We start from the raw sequence: 18604 nt of genomic DNA, 5'->3' as shown, positions 1-18604 counted from the left end.
GCGACAAACCCAGCTAAAATGTGTTTAATCTGTTTAATCTGGAACTACCACACAAATCCTAAACTCTGCTTTGTGACAGGGTGAGGTATATGACATGAAGGTTTATGCATTTTAATGAACTCTAACAAAGTTTATACTTTTACAACTATCTTTACTACAGTAATCTTTAAACAACTTGATATGACTGTTTAATATCCATTTATGAAGAAACAAGCAGCTCGGTGGCATGTAAAATAGTCTGATGTTGGATGATCCTGCCTGAGTGAGATGACAGTGACTTTATGACACATTGTGTAAACATCTATGAATCTGTAGATATTTCTCTGTTTCTGTCCAAACCTCGCTTTTCTTGCTGGTGTAAAGTCACTGGTGTCCCATCAGAGCAGAGTTTATGGCTGAACGCAGCACAGACAGGAAGTGTTGTCTCTCTTCACCTTGTTCTGTGGCACAAACCCAAGAACGATGAGGACCCTCCAGAACAAAAGCATGACGCACGTCTGCAAAGAAAGCTCTTAGTATTCAGACTGGAAGTTAAATGCCTGAGTGATGAAGACTTGTTTATGGTAAATACACACAGCGAGAATGGATGATCTCCTTGACAGTCAGGCTGGGGAGCGCCACGGAAGCCAAGAACGTGTGTGTGCTCTGTTGAGACAGCGTAAAAGGTGTGTGGTGCACGTTTCTCCGTGTCAACACCAGAGCATCATTAAAGAGGAACAGGCCCACATCAGACACCTGCTCGTAGATCCTAATCAGGAACAAACACAAAGAGATAGAGAGATAAAAATGTATAACTTGATTACTTAAGTCTGTGAAAACAAACTGTAAATGTGAGGTTTTACAACTTCTTATGATAGAGTCACGGCGTCTAGGTGGAGAGGATGAAGGCACCTTGATTAGACTCTAATTCCCTTCACCTTTGCCTGTACCTTTTTAAGCAGCAGTCCTTTCTCTTTGACTGCCAGACCATCAGAGCTTTTTCCCTGCACGCATCAAGCTTTTTGTACATCTTCCTGCAGCCTGTGAATAACCCGTTTTCCTCCTCCTGGTTTCCAAACCTGCCTGCCAGTCTGGTACTCTTCCTCTGCTGCTAAGGTCTCTCTGGTTTTTAGGAACTCTAAAACGTCTACTGTTTAAAACGTCTACACATCTTCCTATTCCGGACACTACTCCTTCGGAGAAACACACTGGTGGACTTTAGGTACCGACAATCCAAATAAAATCTCTACTTTTGACAGTCCTGAGTTTTTCTAAGCTGCTGAAAACGTTCCAGACAGAGCATGTTTATGTTTACACGAGTTGATAAAGTCAGAAGTTTGGCATGCAACTGCAAGTAGATGGCTGCGTGAGCCATACCATCATGGCTCAGGACTAGAGGACATCATCTCAGGCTCTTTCCCCGTTGGCCACACATAAGGACACCTTCCTACTTAAGGATCATCATAATCTGAATGCAGGGCAGCTGTGTCTGACCGTGACACAGTTTGCCACCTTTGGCTCGACTGCAACTGTTGCTTTGTTCCTGTAGAGAGATAGTTTTCGATCGTTCTGGAAGTGTCTGTCTCCACTGTTTGCTGTAGAGTTACAGATTTCATGTTTTGTGCTGGTTTTTAAGTGCTAACATGGAAGTACTGATTTTCTGGCTTGCTGTAATCCTTTAGTTTTAGTTTTGCTTTTCTTTCTGTGTTTGACCCTGTCTTGGACTTTGGTCTGTGTTTACAGAATGTTTGGTTGGTTGGAGTTTTGTTAACAGTGGATTTTGTTCCTGTTACAGGATGTTTTAAGTTGTCCCTTATCGTTTCTTTGGTTTAAACCCTTTGTAAATAAAATTCCATTTTTTATCGGAACTGTTAGTTATCATTTTAATTTTGTGTTGCCACCCCCTTTTTTACCTAGACACCACGGGGGTGGTGAGATCCACATAAAGAGAAAAATCTCCGCTGTTACCTTAGTGGCTCTGGGATCTGCTCATCTGGGCTCCTGAGCAACACGACATCCTGAGTAGTTACCAGCTGCCTGTTCCCTTCGCTGAGGCTCTGCAGACATACAAAACATTCACCATAACAAAATTAAAACACTCCAACGTGAATGGTTTGTATACTTTTAGATAACAGGAAACCATCAAAGAGACCTGGAGCCGTTTTCTTACCGGACAGCCCCGGATCATTCGCTGTGTTTCCTCGATCAGCTTGTCTTGTTCAGAGTTGCGCTTCAACTGAAATCGGAGGAAATGTTCATTCAAACAGCTGCTCACGAGTTGATTAATAAAATACTTGCAGTTTATAGATCAGAGTGTGTGTGTGTTTCACCTTTTGGATGAACTGCATGAATTGTAGCATTGTGTTGAGGGCAGAGCAGAGGTGTGTGAAGTCAGGGTGACCAGAGTGTGTGTGTAAACGGAGAGCTTGAAGCAGAGTCGCATACTCCTGGATTCTCCACACTGGACACAGCAGCAGCTCTTGAAGGCTTCACAAACACACACATGCTCACTGTGATTTAGGCTGAATCCCATTTTACCCCTTGGTCCTACCACTTAGCCCCATGCTCAGGGGAAGGGTGTCCCATGTCTTGTTAAGACAGAGGAGTAGGGGGAAGTGGAAGGGCTACACACCCCTTAAAAAATATGTTTCAGAAGCAGACTTTAAACAAAGGGGTATGAAAATGTTTGCAGAATGCGTAATGAATCACTGGCAAGATGGCTGCCACAGAGTTGAAGGAGGTTTGAAAATGTGTTTTAAAGTTTTAAAATGAACAACAACCATTAAATTGTTTACTTTAAAGGGGTGCTATTATGGTATTTCAAGTTTTCTGAGCTTTCTACAATGTTACAGTGTTGAATCCTCATCAGACATGTGAACGGCACTGTTTTTTATCACCTAAACGCATGTTTGAGTTTGAATTTGAGTTCCAGCACTCTCTCCGTTCGGTTTCCATGGTGACAAAAAACGTGTAGTTTGAGAGTTTTTTTCTACTTGGAAATCCTTGTGACGTCCCGGGGGATAAGGTTCGGTGATTGGTTACCTTCTACTGGTTAACAAGGGCATGTACAAATACATCAGGCGGGTGGAAAACGTGGGATAAAGTTATTTCCAACGATGGCTGGTGAGTTTACCAAAGAGAGACATCCTGCTGCATTCGTTGCTGTGGGTTGCTGTTTTCCACTTCGTTTTCAGGGTCTGATTCAGGTTCCAACATGTAGGGCTGTATGCTATGTGTTGACATTGTATTTTGTTTTTTTTTATTGAGTTCATATTAGCCTAATCCTTCTGTTTATGAGATGTTACAATGACGGCCAAAGCAGTTGCGGTGCGCGCTCCTGATGTAGTGCAGTGGCGGGAGGCGGGGCTTAATGCAGAAGAGTCTCAATCCACTCGTTTTGCCCACAGGCTGATCTGACAGCCTACGGAGAGGGTCGGTCTGAAGTAAATAAAGTGATTTGTGACAATAACTCGATCAATCCCAGCCCTTCTGGTCTCAGAAATAATAAATTAGCCTGAAATGCACATAATAGTTCCACTTTAACATTGTTACAGTATGAAATGGTCATTTCTTTGCAAAACGCACACAAAAAAATACAAAACAAATGGCTGGTACTGCCTTGAGGCTTCAATAATAACGTTGCCAGGCTGAACATGGACGGTGCTCTGTGAGCACCCCTGATAACGTCATCAATACCAACCTCAGCTACTGGTCTCCAGTAACAGTGACAATGTCATGGGATACAACATGCGGGAACGTCTCGTACATATCAAATGTGACGTTAACGTTGCCCTATAACTAGAGTGGTCACTTAATGAATGAAACTGAAGCTGTGAACGAGTCATGCTACACATTAAAGGATGCCAACAGCCCATGCAGGACAGATCACCACAGCTGCTGACGGCACGATTTGTCAAGATTTCCGGCAACGGCTCATCACGTCTGATTAACTAAAAGCCAGCAGTGACTACTGACGATTGATTGAAGGGTTGTCCCGATTTGTGGGGGTTGCCCTTCAGCCTGACCGACCCCTTGTAGCTCTGTTTTAAGAAGGCAAGAGTCAAGGGGGAAAAGAAGAGAAATGGGATTTGTCCATAATCAGTACATATGACTTCTAGTTGTAGACAACGGCAGTCCTGGAAGGTAAAGATATGACGGTGTAATTGTACCATTACCTCAGCATGTGGGTTGCAAGGGTCCTGTCTGCCATCTTTAGAAAAGCCCGAAAAGCTGGCTTAGCTTCTCTGCACTGACATAAACACAGCACAATTAAATGTCTCACAAAGTTATAAAGTTTGGATTTACAGCTTAAATAGTCACAATCAATCAATAAAAACTTTATTTACAGAGCATTTCACATTCCATAAGGTAACCAAAGTGCAGTACAGATATTAAATTAAAAACTAAAATATCAGTATTAGTATAAAACAATAGTTAAACAATATAAAACAAAAAAGGCCTAGTGGTCATGCTCTCTGAAACTAAAAGCCAGTGTGAAAAGATTAGTTTTAAAAGAGACTTAAAATCACTAAAAGTCCCAGCAGACCTCAGAGAAAGAGGTGCAGTGTCAGTTTTAGCAGTCCTCAAGGTTCTGGACTTGCACCAGCTCTGTTTTTGCTATACATGCTTCCTTTGGGCAGCATCATTAGAAAACGAGAAATTTCTTTCTAGTGTTATGCTGATGGCAACCAAACTTTATTCATCAATGAAATCGGAAGAGACTAATCCGTTACCTGAACAACTTGCCTCGGACACATTCAGACCTGGATCTGAATGTGATTATCTAATATTCTGGCTTGAAGCACAGTTGTTAGAAACTTGGGGTTGTCTTGAATCAGAAAATATCTCTTCTTCTGCCAGTTAATCAGATGTCTACGGCTGATGTTTCCACATTTCAGTAATATTCACAAGATCTGGAATATCTCTCTCAAAATTATTGTAATACCAATTTAACTGCATGTTAAAATGGCAGTGTTTATTTTACTTGTAATAATTCCATACTCTGTCCATTTTTTATTTATTTAAACAGCTTCCTGTGTATAAACCACTGACTTTACCTTATCAGTGGTGCAGAGGGCAGTGATGTAGTTGTTTAGGTAGTTGGTGTAGACTCTCAGTTTTGAGCAGAACTTCACAAACACATCTCCAATGCACTGCTCTGCACCCCACTGCTGCAGCCTGGTCTGTAAATCTGCTTCAAAAACTCTGTAATGTACACATAAACACATCTGCCATCTCATATCCACACAGAGGGACCAACATAGACTGTATATAAAAAGATGGACAGAGCCTCCCTGACGTCACCCAAAGGTTTCTGAAGAGCTGAATTGAAGCTCGGTGGGCGGTTCCTACCGTCACCATGTTGGGAGCGTCATGCGTGTCGTCTCACCTGGAAAATACAAATATGGGCAAAGAGGTGGAGCTGAGAGGGGGGCTGTGAGTGTCATGGTGGATGATTGACATCGAGCGAACTCCAAGCTGCCTGTAGCTAAAAGCTAACTGAGCTAACCCGAAGATAACAGGAGCTAACCAGCTAACAGAGGTAAGCGGGCTAAAGCTAAGTCCTATTGTTAACCGGCCAAAAACTGCGGTTGTTCTAAGTTCTTCTTACTTGAAGCAGGATATCGGGTACCTGTCAATCAAAAGGACACACCCCTAAATATGCTGAATTTCAAGATTAAATTACTTTTAAACGGGGGAGTTAGAAAAAAATTAATTCCCCCCACAGTTGTCATGAAGGTAAACCTGATCTGTTAAACAAAAAATGGACTTTTGAACCAGGCTATAAACTTGTTTATTTTTTGCTGTGAAGTTGGCCTTTTTAATATGGGAGTCTGTGGGGATTTGCTCTGTTTTGCAGCCCCTAGTGGATAAACGAGGAACTGCAGTTTTATGCACTTCCACATAGGCTTCACTTTTAACCGCCGGAGGCTCCGTCCATCATTCATAAACGGTCTATGGGGACAACCAGGGAGCACAACACACACAGCCAAAAAGTGCACGTACCTGTTAAGATGCTGTATTGCTGTAACAGGGCTGAAGATAATCTGGATGTCAATAAAGCTCAGGATGGCTCGGTTTGAATTTAAAGCTGCTGTAAGAGGCTTCTGGTACACCTACATAGAGATGCATGAGTGAAACATAGTTTGTAGATACTGGCACTGAGATGAGACGTGAATCATGATGATTTTACAAGTGACAACAAAGAAATATATCATTAAAAACATCACATTATTGGTTTAAATATATTTTGAACCCTGCATGTTGAGCTGGATAGGACCTTTTCAAACAGTCAATAATCCCTACATGTTGTCCTGACAGTGGTATATCATATATGGAAAGTTTTTAAAGCTGTGATTTAGTTCTAACATTTAAAAATAGTAAATATCAAGTTAAAAATCCAGGTTATACCTTCATGATGGCATTCAACCTCCCCAGATAGAGACACTCACTGTGGTGCAGCTCTCTTGCAACTGCACCTCTCCAATCTAACGCTGTCTGAAAACAGAAAGGTACAACATATGAAAAGTTCCCACACAGTCTTCTGTGATTGGAAAAGTTTAAAGGGAACACACCTGTGGTAGCTCGGGCATTGGGCTGAGGGATGTGTGCAAACTAAGATGTGCCAAGGACAAATCCTCTTCTGCTTTTTTTGTCTCTCGATCACTTTCCTCTCCCTCCTTTTTTTTACTCCACCTTGTCAGGAAGTTGGACAGAAACTCCAGAGGTCTGATCTAAACGTGCAAGCACAGATAAAATACACACTTAAAAATGACACTTCAGGTCACTTCAGTTAGTCTTTTGTTTTCTATTTTTACTACATTTGTGCGTTTCAGAAAGTAGTTTCCACCTCTTCCTGTATAGTGAGAGCAGTGAGCCCTTCTGTCAGCGCCTCACTGAGCTCTTTGGACACCAAAAGTTTGTCAAGGCAGATTTCCTCCCACAGAAAATAACCTATAGAAATATAAGCACATTCCTTAGAGAGATTATAGGACTCATATTACACATATATTTCATTTTACTACTAGTCCAGATCTGAATGTTTGCATGAACTCGACTAGTAAGTGAAACCTACCCAGAGCTCGGCCTCTGGCCTGCAGGCTGGCTTGTTGGAGTTGTGGTTGCAGGGAGCTCCTCAGCTCCTCCAGAGCCTCCTCCATCCACTGAGCTTGTCTGCACCAACCCTGCAGCACGCTGTCACACACATACTGCAGTGCGGGACTTGCTTGCTCCTGGTACCAGAGTCTAGTATGTACATCATCACCAGACCACTCACTGAGGACTGCATTGGAATAAAAGTTTACAACATTGTTAAGTATGAGTCGTGCCATCCATCTAATAAATGGGTTACTCACTATTCTGGAAACTGCCTGTGGCAAGACCCGCTGGTGCCCGAACCTCCAGACCAGTAAGAGTAGAAAGAGTGCGGATGAGACCCATACCCGATGCTGTGTGGAGGGGACACAGAGGTCACAACATATCTGGATATGTAAACATAAGACTAGTGTATGTATGTCACTGTATGTGCTACCAGATGCCGCCAGTGAGCAGAAGATGTCAATCCCGCCTCCTTCTTGAGTTGCCGCCACCAAGCCGCAGACTTTTTCCCAGAATGCTCTGTGATCAGGCGTCAGCAGTGTCCTCTCTGATAGACCTATCCCTGTAAGGTCCAGGGTTAAGCACATCACGACTGGATTATTAGACAAATAAAGACAAATATTTTCATTTTGTGAAGCATTTTTTCAGATTTCAAACCATATATGCTTGTAGGATGTTTAAATACATGTACAACAAAGCTCTTCTTCTTTTTGTTGTGTCCATTCATTGGTCTGAAGACTGGTTGTTTGGAGATCCATCAGCATCTTGAGTTCATGCAGCCAGGAGTTGAGTGCAAATGATAGATTTGATGAGAGCACGAATACACTCAGCTTAAAGGATGATTGAATTTAGTTCAAACACATCCAGCTGAAGCAGACCTACTTAATACTTTTTGTCAGGTTCTGCACAAGCCTGTTAATGGCTGGTTGATATGGAGGACTGTGGCCTTAAGGACGGGAGTTGAAGAACCCTGCTTGTGGTCCAACTTCCTTCTGGAGCCAGCCTCAAGTGGCCATTCAAGGTTCTGCAGTTTGTTATCTCTGCCTTGGCTTCATGTCATTGCACCATGGTTAATACATTACTACCATGTAGTACCATGTACCAACTGTACATGTTGATCTGTCTTTCCTGTCCTCTCCACCCCAACCAGTCGAGGCAGATGGCTGCCCTCCCTGAGCCGGGTTCTGCCGGAGGTTTTCTTCCTGTTAAAGGGGAGTTTTTTCCTTCCCACTGTCGCCGCATGTATGCTCAGGATGGGCGTTTGGATTGAAGTCATGACTCGATTCAATCAGTTGGTTTCTATTATAGGATATGTATGAATTGGCTTGAAATGATGTGTATGTTGATTCGTGTATGTAAAGTGACAACATTGTTGTGAAGTGGCGCTATACAAATAAAGCTGAATTGAATTGAAAATTGAATTAATAACACATTTGTATTTATTATTTTTCATTTTGGTATTACAAAAGAAATTAGGAAGTGCTAATCTCTCCTAGTTTTACTCCTTGCCAGATATATTCACTGTCAAATGAAATTTGTTCTTTTGTCATTGGTAAGGAGGTGATAAACCAGATATATGACACAAGTGCATTTACAGTCTATAGACTTGGAAATGAGCCAATCGGGGTGGTTTAGGCATCTGGACAGGATGCCTTCAGGATCCCTGCTGAGGGAGGTGTTTTAGACATGTCCTATCATGTCCTGTCTGGAGGAGAGATTATATCTCTCAGCTGGCTTGGTATCACCTCGCTGTCTCCTGAAAGAGCTGGAGGAGGTGGCTGAGGGGAGGTCTAGCAATCATGTTATAGCTTTATAACATGGTTCCAGATAAGCAGCAGAAGGATGGTTAGATGAAATTTTTAAACTTTTAATCACAGATGTGGGTATCTAGACATAATTTAAAATGAATTTAAGATTAATTAAAAGTAGTATTGGTCAAGTCGGAACCAACAGATGAAGGCAGCTACAGGCTTTTACATTCACATTACAATAAGCCGTGAAATAGATTTGTAGTTAAGTGCTACCAGTGGAGGGTCCAGTTAGCAGTAAAACAGAATAATTAGGTCTCACCATGAAGCAGATTAATTTCCTCCGTTCCTCCTGGAGCTAGCAGCCCAAGCCTCTGAACTGGCTGCCCTGAAGTAACCCTCTCCACCTGGGTCAGCAGAGCTGAAAGAGTCCCTCTGTGGTCATACAGGACCACAATTACTCCGGGTTTCACACCACTCAGCACCAGCTAAAAGATAAAAAGAGCGAACAGGGAGGAATATGTGTGAAATCTTCAACTTCATTTCAAACCTCCGTATTGTTTTGTTCTCTCTTTATGATAAAAACAAGTGACGATTTGTTTCTAGTACCTCATAGGCAGGAATCCTGTTGGAGATGAGCATTAAGAGGGCCGATGATGTGTGATGACGAGGTGAGGGTGTGTGTGAGAGAGCAGGTCTGTGGATAAAGGAGGATAATGTTCCTCTGGCTTTGTGCGCTCTTTCACTGGAAGGATATTTGGATAGCATGTAAGAGTACATACATGCATATATTACATAAAACAAAACAGCAGCTGTCTGACAAACTGGACACAAACATCTTGGAAGAAATTTACGTTGTTGCATGTAGTCTTGGCAACAAAAAAAAATGCTTTATGTCTTAAGCTTAAAGCTTGATCTGATTATCTTTATCTAAGCCTAAATCAGTGTTTCTCAATGTCGGTCTTCATGACCCCCCCGCCCTGCATGTTTTACGGATAACCCTACCTTAACACATCTGAATGAAATAAAGGGTTCATTAACAGGCGGCAAGATCTGACTCAGGTGCTTTGGAAGAGAAACATGTCAGAAATATGGAGGGTAAAACATGAGGCAAATAAAAGCAGCTGTGCCTCAAGCTAAAGCTAACTAATATGACTCACTTTGTAACTTCAGTGTGTGCTGGAATAATTTATTTACCAGTCATGGTCAACTTGGCTGTATTGGAGCTTTACAATAAATAGGTTGTTTCTCTTCATGTGCTGCATTTAAGCTGAGATGGTAGAAACATGGCAAGTTCACCAAAAGTATCTCTCTGGAAGCAACACAGTGATGTAGAGGATATACTGTACCTGCAAACACTGGAGGTCTGGTCTCTTCCCGGGCTCTGAGTAGCATTTATAGACTGTCTCTTGTCCAGGCTGAGACTGGACCCAACCATCCTTGGAGGCCAGGAAAGGGAAGGCCAAGAGGAGAACGTTACCCCTGAGACGGTACCTTCAGCACTGGCTCCCTCTGGCTTTGCATGGCTGCCCCAAGCTCTTCTGGTTCTGGTGGCTTCGCCTGAAAATATCACAAATAAAACACGAGCAACTCCTAATTCTTTTGATTTTCCTGCTCTTCAAACTCATTTGCAGTAAGTGTTAAGGGTGATGCAGCTGTAGGGCAGCCATGTCTCTTATCATCAACATCTCACCAACAGTAACGACTTAAAGAAAATCTCAGGCTGACAAAAATCAACAACACAGACATCCTTTTTCTTTTTGTTTAACTCACTCCTCTCCTGCTGAAGCTTATATCTGATTTTCTGCCTGATCCCCCTCTCTTTCTTTCTCTCCTCTTCCTCCTCTGTTGGATTCTGGTTTAGGGTCCCATACAGCTCGGTCGCCTCCCGTGGAGTTAGCAGGTCCAGAGTGGCGACACAGGTGACGTAGTGGTTCTTCCATGCTCCAAACTCTTTTTCTCCAGGAGTGTAGGGAAGGAACCAGCCTCGTCTGATGCATCGGCCTTCCCAAAGACAATCCTGGAGAGGATTTGAACTCTTCTTAGAAAAGCACACAAATACAACTTCTAATGTGTTGTGTAGACCCCTCACTTGCTCTGCCAAGACCCTCCAGGTCCAGCTGACTTGAGCAGCCCGGCTCAGGTCCAGAGGGGACAGATAGGACATGATGTACAGAGACAGAAACCGAGGAAGTACCGCTGTCAAGTCCACTCGAGTCACTGGAACAGTCTCGATCAGCAAGTCCCTGCAGTACCTGCTCAGATTATTAGATATTTTCAATTAAAATCTACTTCAATCTGCAGGAGTTGAGGGTAAAACTACAATAATTACACACAGAAAGCTGTAGAAAGAGTCTTACTTGAGCTGGTACTTGGTGCAACGTGTGAGTAGAGAGTGCAGCAGGTGTTTTCTCTGCATGTCAGTCCACAGATCAAACCAGTGCAGCACGAGGTTCACCCGTTCCTCGAATAACTGGGAGAAAGTTTGGGAATGGATACCAGAGTACATTCACTTTTCCTCTTCTCTCTCTCTTTTTTTTTATTATACTGTGGAATAAGTGAACAGACTCTCTTTTTGAACTATTGCAAAGAAGAAACGCATGTAATAACACATTTACGTGGTGAAGACATTTGAACTTGCATGGACAGCATCAACCCAAAAAGCTTTTGGTTAACAGGAATAAGCTGAATAAAGATGAAGGAACGGTTAAAATCACTAATGTATAGTCACCTTAGTTGGAAAAATACCAAATATTTCATTCATTCATTCATTTTCCGAACCGCTTATTCCAATTCAGGGTCGCGGGGAAGCTGGAGCCTATCCCAGCTGGCTTTGGGCGACAGGCAGGGCACACCCTGGACAGCTCGCCAGTCCATCGCAGGGCCACACAGAGAGACGAACAACCACACTCATGCTCACACTCACTCCTAGAGTGACCAATTAACCTATCATGCATGTCTTTGGATGGTGGGAGGAAGCCGGAGTACCCGGAGAGAACCCACGCATACACGGGGAGAACATGCAAACTCCACACAGAAAGGCCACTGACCAAACCAGCCAAGGATTGAACCAGTGACCTTCTTGCTGTGAGGCCACAGTGCTAACCACTGCGCCACTGTGCAGCCCCAAATATTTCAGTCTTGAGGAAATTATTAGTCCCATGATTGGCCATTGTTACAGTTAAAATTATTTTACTTATATTCTATTTATGAAGGTCATCAGGACTTTGTCAAACAACAAAAACATTGCAGAGTTTTCTTTTAAATTCTCTCTCTATTACACGTTTTAATGATCAGTTTATGATAAAAATAAAGCATGTAGAACACTTCTGTAAAGATATGAGGATATTTGGTGAAGGTTTAATGCAACAGGTGGTTTAATCCGTCGGAAATAACCATGAAAAGTTGATCTAAACTTAAAAACATCACATTTTTTAAATGAAAAAAAAAAACAAAACAACAAAAGATCAATAATGTTCCACTGTTCTACTATGGCTTGCATTTAATATTTCTCTTACAGAAAGTACAATAAAAAGTTAACAGACTCTACACTGACTCTACTTAAACTTTAACAGATAGTTTGTGTTGAGGCTAAAAGAAAACAGCATTTGTATGTGAATTATTTTCTGTATTCAGCAGAGAAGTTGTACTTAACACTCTTCATCCAGATTTAAACATATCTTGGGGTTTTATGTTGCCGAACAAAACAAAATATGCAAAGCTTGGTACATTTAAAATAAACTACTTATAATAGTTTAACACGAGCAGGAGCTTAGGTTTGTCAGATGGAAGCAGGTGGGGAGGGTTTAATAGTTACTCACCTGTTCCAAACCAGGTTAATTAGCCAATAATGCTGACCAATCACCTTTACTTCCTGTTTAGCGTCATCAAGCTGAGGTTATTGTTAGTATTCATATATTCTACAACAGCACTAACTTATAACACAACCCTGGTTTTAAAAATACATAAATAAATAAAAATATGTCATTCAAAACTAGCCAAATTAAGCATTAATGGGTATGTTGTATGAAAACAAAAAGGAATAAAGTTAAGCTTGTCTCTGATGGGTTTTATCTAAGACCACCCCCCTGACCTGGAGGTTGTGCTGCTTGTTGTTGAGGGGGGTCCAGCTGCTGAAGCGGGTCTCGGACCGCAGCTTGGAGACTCGCTGAAGTGCAAAGTCTGTCCCGTTCAGCTGCCACCGCTTCACCGAGTGAGGAGTGGATTTCAGGCTCGCCTCCATGCAGCCTCGAGTTAGAAAATCTGAAATAACCCCGTCAGAGCAAGTTAATTCCCAGCAGCAGCGCTTCTTTCTGCAGACTGTAACCTTAGAGACGCATCAACAAAGGCAGGAGAGCATTCCTTCACACACCCCAACCAGTCATCCTCACATTCATTATTCATTATTAACAGGGGTGTAAGGACTTGTGCAGTGAAGGAATTTACTAGATGGAAATTATACTGGTGTCTTTGCACGATTATGTTGAACAAAGTTTTGGGACTTCCAATTGTCAATTATCTGAAAAAAATTGAAATAATGATGAATACTTATTAATGCTTCACTGTGTCACCAGAAAAGGTACTTTATTAATCCAACAAGAGAAATTCTAAGCTACATATATATATATATATATGATATATATAATAAAAAAAACTAAAGAAAACAATATCAATAATGTTCCACTGTTGAACTGCATAGACAGATAGATCGAGATCATTCTATCTTTTTCAGTGCATTATACTGAAGAAGCCTCTGACTAAACAGGTTTCCACAGTGTTTTGTGATGTGTAGGATGGTCCTTTTTTTGTTTAGCAGCTTTCTCTGGACAGACAGCTTCAGCAGCTCTACAGCTGACCCCAGAAATAGACCTACCTACTGAAGACATGCAGCAACTTAGTTCAGACACTGAAGGACCTTAGCTTCTCAGAGATGTGAAATAATCTAACTCATACTAAAATCCAGTCACCTCTTTTGCTGAACCTAAATTTATTAACATTGAGGGTTGTTTCTTTAATGGTGCGAAAAAAGCAGCGCGACTGTTGGTATGTCCAACGTAATGTTTAATCTGCAGCGTTCACTCAAACTCAGCACCCTCAAATGTGCATCAGATGCTGACTGACAGCTGAACGTTAGTTACATAACAATTAGACTTTTTAGGTAAATTCATCCCCAAAATGATCGGCCCCTAAACTTTGTGGGCCCCTGGGCTTCAGCCCATGTAAGCTCGTGCATTAAGGCGGCCTTGCATGTAGCTTCAACAAAGTTATAATTACCTCTGCCCAAGTTATGTTTTACCTGGTGTTTGTTTATCTCTTTGTGTTCAAGATGACTCAAAAAGTTATAGATGGATTTTTACGAATTTTTCAGGAGTTGTTGTGAAAAGGAAAAACCAATTCCATTTTGGTGATCTGGATCATCATTTGGGTCCAGGAATTTTTTTTAATGGATTCTTTAACATTATAACATAGGGCCATTTTCAACATTTGTGCACGTAACTCCAACGAAAATGTTTGAAGCACTGAGGAAAAAAATACGGGACAAGCTTCCAGCAGGTTGTAAAATATATATATCAAAGACTGATCCAGGTAAAGGAATCCTTACGGTCCAGAATATGAAAAAAGAAAAAAAAATAGCCTTTGGCATTTTCATCATGAGAAGTAAATAAAATATGGGGAGAACTGTGGCTCTTGGCAAAGGTTTGCGCTCTCTAAGTGCTTTTAATCATGACGGTGAAAGTACAAGCGGTTGAGAAGAGACCACAACACATCTCTCTTCCTAACTGGTCATCTCAGCATCCTTTCTAAAACAAAACTGATAATAATAACAGCTCAGAAATCCACATTTGGTAAAACGTTTATTAAGTTAATACAAATAAAATCAGAAAAAAGTTAACAGTATACTGCCCCACAGCCCTCAACACTGGTTAAAATAAGATATGACAAAATAAAGTTTTACAATCAAAGCAGCATCAAATGAAGATTATGAAACTTAGAATTAAAAGCTAAAATTATTATGAGTCACTTTAAAAGTTAAGAACCAATAAAGCAAAATAACTTAGTTAAAAATTAAGGCATGGTTGAAAGGTCAACATTTGGAGAATTCAGTCTTTTCCAGTCAAACCAACACACTTGTGATAATGTGCAGCGTGTTTTGCATGTTTCGACGATATGTGCAAATATTTTCAACACTAAACAACGTGTTGAGGTGGAATCAGGCCACGCATGTGCAGCAAGAAATCATACGCAACAATCACATACAAGTGCAACATACTGTTTATAATTTACTGCAAAATAACTTTAGTCAAGCTAGATTTCTTTATTTAGCTCGTATCGGGGGGCTACGCCTGTGATTAAAGCTGTATGTTAAATATATTTCTGAGTCTATTGTTTTAAAAATCAAACTCTGGCTCTTTAGTTTGTAGGACATCTGCTGATATGAACACTTTGGTTAACAAAGCTTTGCAATGTGTTATTTGGATATTAGTAAATACACAAAAAGATGACAAGATGCACCAAAACTAATATGTATAATATAATGTAGTGATCATTACCCAAAACAAATCTTAGATAATAAAATTTTCTTCCAACCACATAAAACTTTATTCATCATATTCAAGTTAATTTCTGCTGTTTTCATTTTTGTTATAGTCAGAAAACAATATCTTTCTTTTGACTCATCATTTGCAGCTGGTGCATCTGTGTGTATGCCGTCCTAAAATACATCCACCCTCCTGCAGACACAGGAAACGCTGGTGAACAGCTTTGTTGCTGTCGCTGTTAGAATACATCAGGAAAAGTAGTACGCAAAAACTTTCACCTCCATCTCATCTGTTAATTCGCCTCCAAGTGGAAAAACAAAGGCTTAGAAAAAATAAAGGGAAAAGGAGGAGGGGAGAGAGGAGGAAAAAAAACCAACAGAAAATTCACACGCTGGATGTCCTGGGGATTTCTTGAGCGTCGGCCAGATTCAGTTTCTGACTGGAGCAACAGGGTTAAGGAAGAAAAAAGCAGAGCTTGCAGAGCTGAAAACAGCAACATGGTTAGTAGGGCTGCGACGATCTGCCTTTGTCCCAATTCGATTCAGATTTTTTAAAGTGTCAATTCGATTTAAATTGCGTTTCTCACGATTTTACGATACTGATTATTTTTGTAGACCAAAAACAAAACAAAACAAAAAAAAAAGTACAATGTTGTTATTTTTCCTTAATTTCAATGAGGAAAAAAAAACACAGTAGCCAGACCAGCATTCAGCTGCTATAATGCCCAAGAAGACAAGTAAAAATATCAATAAAAACAATAAAAGTGAGAAAAATTTAATCATTGTAGCATTTGTATTTATTAAGAAAAAAATATTTTGAAATTGTGAAGCAAAAAAATCCAGGTATTCAATTTTTTTTATTCAATTTCCCACTCCTAATGGTTAGTTAATGAGAATATTCCCTACCAAGCATTTTATAAGCACGTGAATGAAAGTTACCCATGGCGAACCTTTAGCATCAAAAGGATACATTGACGAACTCAGCTCCTCCAGCTGCGGATAGGATTGATATTTTATGTTAAAATACACAAGCAGTTTGCATCAATCGCAAATCATAGAAAGGAAACCTGTTAGACTTTATCCTGTTCAACAAGCTGACTAAACTAGGAGAGCTTAGCACCTGCAAGAGGATAAGCAGCTAAATCCTCACCAGGATCACAGAACATGCAACAGCTTTGTGCTTCTACCATGTGATATCACCAACGGTTCATGAGTTACTTAGCAGAACTTAATAACAATGTGACCAGACATCATAGGCTGTTACAGAGTAATAAATAATGTATAAATGTAACAATAAAGAGTATAAATGTAACGATAAAGCCTCAGTAAGAAACAAACAGCCTTACGTTTAGAAGTAACTTGTCCATGTTGGTGTCACATGCCATTTTCTTCTGATCTTCAGGCATTTCGTCTACCTCACCGTAGAGGTCAAAGTGCAAACGTGCCAGCTTCTCCTGCATCTCTCTCACGTGCTCCATCTGGTCAATGGAGCACTCATTGCCTGAGACAAAAAAAAAACAAAACAAAAAACCAGATGAGCACGTCTTGTCGTGAAATACAATTTTTATCTCACAATTTGTAAGTTATCTGCTATTCAAAGAAAAATTATTTGTTTTTAAGCATGGCTCTATGAAGCCCAGGGCCGGATTAAAAGTGAGGAGGTCCCTGGGCCCAGAGTGTCCTAGGGCCCCCCTTTCCCACCACAACATGGGGAAAATTGTGAATGATACACTGTGAAACGACATTTCTAACATCTCTCAGCCAGTGGCGCCAATAGCAAGACACTAGGCACTGTGGTGTAACTATCTGGCTTTTATGTCCATTTTCTTTCATGTCCAAACTGCTGGTGTTTGCCCTACGTGGGCCCCAAGTGAGTATGGGCCCCTCGGTCTGTGCCCATAATGCCCATTGGATAATCCAGTCTTGATGAAGCCACATGGTTGTTTTACATAAACAGCCAATCACAGTAAACCTGATTGATGGTGAGGTGCTTAAATTACCAAACGCTTGTAGTTTCCCTGAGTGGAAGTCGTTGAGGAGACTGAGTAGGCCATTCTCCATCTCCTGCACATCTGAGACGTCAGTCAGAAACGAGTGTTGGACGATGGGAGCTGCCTGTCCTTGGCTCTGACTGGTTTTACCACCTGCACCCTGCTGATTTCTGGGTTTGTCTCTCAGCCCCCTGAGGGGAAAAAGCCAAAAAGGAAGGAGTACAGTTTATACAGTGATTGTATAAACTGTAGGAAAATGAAATCAGCCCTTCCTACCTTCTGCTCCTGGCCTTTTGGCCGGAGTGAGTCCCCGTGTTGTGGCTGTAGCCGACATGCCTTCCCCCGGAGGAAGCGCTACTCTTCCGGCCAGAGCCGCCAGTCGGAGCCGCAGTGTTGGTTGAAGCCCTGGGACTCTTTCTCTTTAGCTTTCGCTCATCCATAACTTCATGTTACGACGCCATCTAATTATAAACCAGACTGGAAAGGTGAAGCTACAACATCCAGAGCCAAGCTGTCAGCAGCTAACGTTAGCTTCACGCCTAGCTTGTCGGCTAATCTTTAAACTCCGCACACAACATTAAAGTTACCTGACACAAGCCGATAAAGCTGTTTGCAGACAACTGCTATGATATGAATTCCATAAAAACATACGTCAGCGAAAGGTTGTCCAAGAAGTTAAAACATTTTCTAAATCATAGCATTTTCCAGAGGTAACTAGCCGACTAGCCTGCAGCTGAAGTGAGAAAACTTCCTGTTTTGCTGAAACGCGAGAGACTTGGGGCCGCGTTCCAATTAGCTCAGTGCGCAGAAATTACAATTTATAAAAACTTTGTAAAACCCTGTTTCAGCAAAAAAAAAAAACCCCAAAAAAACCCAAAACGTTTTTTTTTTACAGAGAGGAGTGGAAATGTGATATTATTGGAATTTACAGCAAACTAAATATAAACATTATAAACAGAAGGTTTCAGTACTTTTAAGGAAGTTTCTCACCTACTTTGAAGGTTGCGAAGGCACGAAGTCGAACTGGGTCGAACAAAGAGGAGAAGATGATGGGGAGTAATACTTATTAAATGTTATATATTTGTTAAAAAAAAAAAAAAAAGTATAGTGATTTTTGGGCCTTCAAAAACATAAAACAAAGTAAATTATGTAAGATGTGGGAAGGCCTATAAAACATCTTCCAGAAAGGTAAGGTATATTGCCCTACACCATGATTAAACATGTTATTTATGTTTCACTCTAGCTGACTT

At 41.1% G+C, this 18604-nt stretch overlaps 2 protein-coding genes across 2 annotated transcripts; both read right to left on the bottom strand.

Annotated features, from left to right (window-relative positions):
• Positions 1 to 363: 363 nt before the first annotated feature.
• Positions 364 to 13068, bottom strand: ect2l (epithelial cell transforming 2 like; the record flags this gene model as incomplete). The annotated part of the gene is made up of 21 exons (XM_079264091.1): positions 364 to 497; positions 576 to 748; positions 1948 to 2036; positions 2150 to 2215; positions 2310 to 2466; positions 4155 to 4228; positions 5037 to 5184; positions 5986 to 6095; positions 6391 to 6477; positions 6555 to 6713; positions 6830 to 6933; positions 7055 to 7261; positions 7335 to 7427; positions 7511 to 7639; positions 9148 to 9313; positions 9435 to 9570; positions 10175 to 10385; positions 10599 to 10845; positions 10918 to 11080; positions 11186 to 11298; positions 12919 to 13068. 21 exons carry the CDS (start codon positions 13066 to 13068, stop codon positions 364 to 366), a joined length of 2916 nt encoding a protein of 971 aa, XP_079120217.1.
• A 1595-nt stretch (positions 13069 to 14663) lies between these two features.
• ccdc28a (coiled-coil domain containing 28A) lies at positions 14664 to 18108 on the bottom strand. Its single transcript, XM_079263683.1, has 5 exons — positions 17631 to 18108; positions 17364 to 17545; positions 16710 to 16864; positions 16334 to 16356; positions 14664 to 15803 (listed from the first exon to the last, which is right to left on the bottom strand). The coding sequence occupies exons 1-5, from the start codon at positions 17792 to 17794 to the stop codon at positions 15749 to 15751; spliced, it is 579 nt and encodes a 192-aa protein (XP_079119809.1). The 5' UTR covers positions 17795 to 18108; the 3' UTR covers positions 14664 to 15748.
• Positions 18109 to 18604: the final 496 nt, after the last annotated feature.

This window comes from Telmatherina bonti (assembly GCF_933228915.1).
Source record: "Telmatherina bonti genome assembly, chromosome: 24".
Taxonomy (NCBI): domain Eukaryota; kingdom Metazoa; phylum Chordata; class Actinopteri; order Atheriniformes; family Telmatherinidae; genus Telmatherina; species Telmatherina bonti.
Note: the sequence above shows the minus strand (reverse complement) of the source record. Positions and strands in the feature narration are given on the sequence as shown.